Source organism: Gadus macrocephalus, chromosome 19 (genome assembly GCF_031168955.1).
Source record: "Gadus macrocephalus chromosome 19, ASM3116895v1".
Classification (NCBI taxonomy): Eukaryota; Metazoa; Chordata; class Actinopteri; order Gadiformes; family Gadidae; genus Gadus; species Gadus macrocephalus.
Window position 1 is genome coordinate 12,615,406 of NC_082400.1, and position 3,759 is coordinate 12,619,164.

Here is a 3,759-nt window from a genome sequence, read left to right on the forward strand (position 1 = left end):
CCTCCGTCTCCTCCCCCTCCCCCTCTCCTTCCTCCTCCTCCTCGTGGTCACTGGTGTCCTGGACACACACACGCAAACGCACACGCACACACACACACACACACGCACATACTCACTCAACCAGGCAGGCACACACACATGCATGCGCACACCCAAACAGACACACACGCACGCACGCACGTAACCACACACACACACACACACACACACACACACACACACACACACGCACACACACACACACACACACACACACACACACACACACACACACACACACACACACACACACACACACACAGAACATGAACCTACTGCATGATAATTTTTTCTTTCTTACAGAAAGAAAGACAGACTCATAATTGAGTGTAGGTGTTGCCTTTGACCTGTGACCTTTGACATACCCCTTCAGGGTCTTGTCCCGGCGTTCTCCTCCTCATTATCCGGAGCCTCCTTGATGACACTGAGGGACGACATCACCGTTAGCCAATCAGATCCGACCGGCAAACTCAATACCATCGGTCAATGATTGCGTGGGATTTCGAATCAAGGGATCCATGTGGATCGCGTGGCTGACAGGAATGATCCGATCAGCAGCTGATTCCAAATCAGTCGGGATTAGAATCCTCATTGTTGAGGAGCATTCGGTTAGGGACTCATACTGATGACATCAGGAAGGGAGAGACTCGTGGAGATGACATCATCATGGTGGAGCGGTGAGGAGGAGGAGCGAACACACGTCAGTCGACCCACGTTCTACTGTGCCCCCCCCCCCCCCCAAGTCATGATTCCCATGATGCAGTAGGAAGCGGGCAAGCTAAGCTTGAGCACACAGTTTGAAATGATCCCGTTTAGATACCGGGAGGATGAGGGTTGGATTGGTGTGGTCCGGGTAAGGATCAGGGGGACAGCAATGCATCATGGGAACAATCGACACCAAAGTGGATCCGGTTTGATCCAGCTTTGTGCTCAGTTTGACGGGTGGACCGGGAGGGGTCTGACAGTGTGCGACTCTCCTCACCACTCCACAGGGGGGCGGTATCAGGGGCTAAAGGAGAACCACCCTTCATGGGTCTAATCAACTGTAGGGAGACAATCACCTGGGGCAGGGAGAGAGGGCGAACCTGGGATTAGAGTGATTAACCAGAGGATCAATAATCACTAACGATTCATTATGTTTTTGTGACAAGTGGAAAATTGGCGTGAATCGTCTCACGCGTCGATCATATGTGTTGATCTATGAACGACTTTGGTTAATTTTTATCTTAATTGACGTCTTACTGATGTTAACGAGTTAATCAATCATGTGTTTTATCAATAATCAATCGCTGGTTAGTGTGGGTTTGATACGAAACTCAGGATCACATCTAGGGGTCGAGGGTCAAACAACCGACCATTCCAAATCCCAATTCAGGGAATTGTTTGAGTCGGATTCGGGACACAATCATTGACAGCCCTTGATGGGGGCGGAGCCTATCAAACCTGGGGGTGTCGCCGTCACTGAGGTGTGCGTCCTCGTACTGCTGCAGCCTTCAGGAGGAAGGGGGGCGAGGAAGACGAGGGTGAGGATGAGGATGGTGCGGAGGGTCGAGAAACAGACAGGCAGTGACATAGAGCGGGGCGAGTGAGGATAGTTTACAAGGTGGTCAGAGGAGAGAGAGAGAGAGAGAGAGAGAGAGAGAGAGAGAGAGAGAGAGAGAGAGAGAGGAGAGAGAGAGAGAGAGAGAGAGAGAGGGAGAGAGAGAGAGAGAGAGAGAGAGAGAGAGAGAGAGAGAGAGAGAGAGAGAGAGAGAGACAGAGAGAGAGACAGGGAGAGAGAGAGACAGGGAGAGAGACAGGAGAGAGAGAGAGAGAGAGAGAGAGAGAGAGAGAGAGAGAGAGAGAGAGAGAGAGAAGAGAGAGAGAGAGAGAGAGAAGAGAGGAGAGAGAGAGAGAGAGAAGAGAGAGAGAGAGAGAGAGAGAGAGAGAGAGAGAGAGAGAGAGAGAGCAGCAAAGTAGAACAAATGAGCTCGGGACAAAATAAATGCAATGTGTAAGCACATCGATTCACGGTCACAAACACACACACAAACACACTCACAAACACACAAGCACGCAGACAAAAACACACAATGATGCACACACACACACACACACACACAAACACACAAAGACAAGCACAAACAAATAAAGACAGACGCACCCACACAAAAAACACACAAACACACCCACAAAAACAGATGCACAGACGCACACACACACAAACACACCGATGCATACATAGACAAACACACACAAACACACACAGACAAAGACACACTGACGCACAAAAACACAGAAACACACTGACGCAGAGTTCCTTCATGAAATACTCAGCTCCTGAACTGCTTTACCTTTTCTTCTTCTTCTTCTCCTTTTTCTTCAGCTTCTCCAGATCCTTCTTGGCCATCTCGATGATCTCCACGGACTCCTTCTCCGGTGCCAGGCCGAAGGGGGCGGGGCTTGCGAACAGGGCGGAGCGTGTGGAGGCGCGGGATAGGTTCCTCCTCAGGTTCTCCCCCACCGCCTCCGCCTCCAGCAGCTTGGCCCTGAGAGAGGGAGAGGGGGGAGAGGAAAGGGGAGAGAGGGGGGAGAGGAGAGGAGAGGGGGGGAGAGGAGAGGAAGAGGGAGAGGGGAGAGGGGAGGAGAGAGTGGGGAGGGGTGAGAGGAGAGAGGGGGGAGAGGAGTGGAGAGGGGAGAGGAGAGGAGAGAGTGGGGGAGAGGGAGAGGAGAGAGTGGGGAGGGGTGAGAGGAGAGAGGGGGGAGAGAGAGGAGAGGGGAGAGGAGAGAGTGGGAGGGGAGAGAGGGGGGAGAGGGGGGTGAGTAGAGGAGAGGGGAGAGGGAAGAGGGGGGGAGGGGGCGGGGAGAGAGGAGAGGAGAGAGTGAGGGGAGAGGAGAGAGAGGGAGGAGAGTGGGGAGAGAGGGGAGAGAGGGGCGTGAGATGGGGTCGCGTCCCGTTGTCGTGAGGAGGGGCGTGTCCCAGTGGTTGTCATGGGTACCTGAGCTCCTCGATCTCTTTGATGTAGTTGTGGATCATGTTTGCGATCTCCTCGCTGCCTTCACCTGGGAGGGGACATAATTACTATTATTTTAATCATTCATTACTTATTATCTATTATCTATATCCTATCTCATGTCCTATTCGGTCATTTAGCAGACAATCCCAAAGAAGCTTCCAGTGAGTTGAGTTAGGACCTCTTTCTCAAGAAGGTCTTCAGGTAGGCCGAGTGTCACATCGGGGATCGAACCCAGGACCTTTAGGCTGGGAGTCTTAAAAGCCACAACACTGTAACCCCATCTGAAGCTAAAGCACCTGGCTCATGAGTGTATAGTGTGTACATTTACTGCATTTATATCGCGCTTTTTTGCCACCAGTGGCCACCATAAGCTCTCTATAATAACTGCATCACATTCTCCATCAGCTAGGAGCCGGGGATCGAACTATCAACCTTCTGGGTACCAGCCAACCCGCTCTACCTCCAGAGCCACATACAGCCCAACGTATGACCAGCATAAGACCGGGGTAGATCCAGCCACAGGATGGACCACGCTAGCACCCCCCACCCCCCCCAAGCACCCCACCTGCGGCGGCCAGGTTCTGGTTGGCCTGGTCGCTGAGGACCTGGGTGAGGCGGGCCCTCTGCACGTCCAGCGTCTCCTGCATGGCCTTGACGCGCACGCGCAGGTGGCTGTTCTCCGTCTGCAGCATCGAGTTCTCGTGCACCAGGTCGTTGACGCCCT

At 53.0% G+C, this 3,759-nt stretch overlaps 1 protein-coding gene across 1 annotated transcript in view; it reads right to left on the minus strand.

Moving 5' to 3' along the window:
* The window catches only part of LOC132448037 (kinesin-like protein KIF21A), a 29,744-nt gene that overhangs the window by 25,324 nt on the left and 661 nt on the right, over positions 1–3,759 (minus strand). Inside the window, 6 exon segments of the mRNA XM_060039098.1 lie at positions 1–58; positions 405–422; positions 424–463; positions 2,373–2,567; positions 3,018–3,081; positions 3,601–3,757. The exon segment at positions 1–58 is cut by the window's left edge and continues 48 nt beyond it. Of these exon segments, the coding sequence (XP_059895081.1) occupies positions 1–58; positions 405–422; positions 424–463; positions 2,373–2,567; positions 3,018–3,081; positions 3,601–3,757 (532 nt within the window).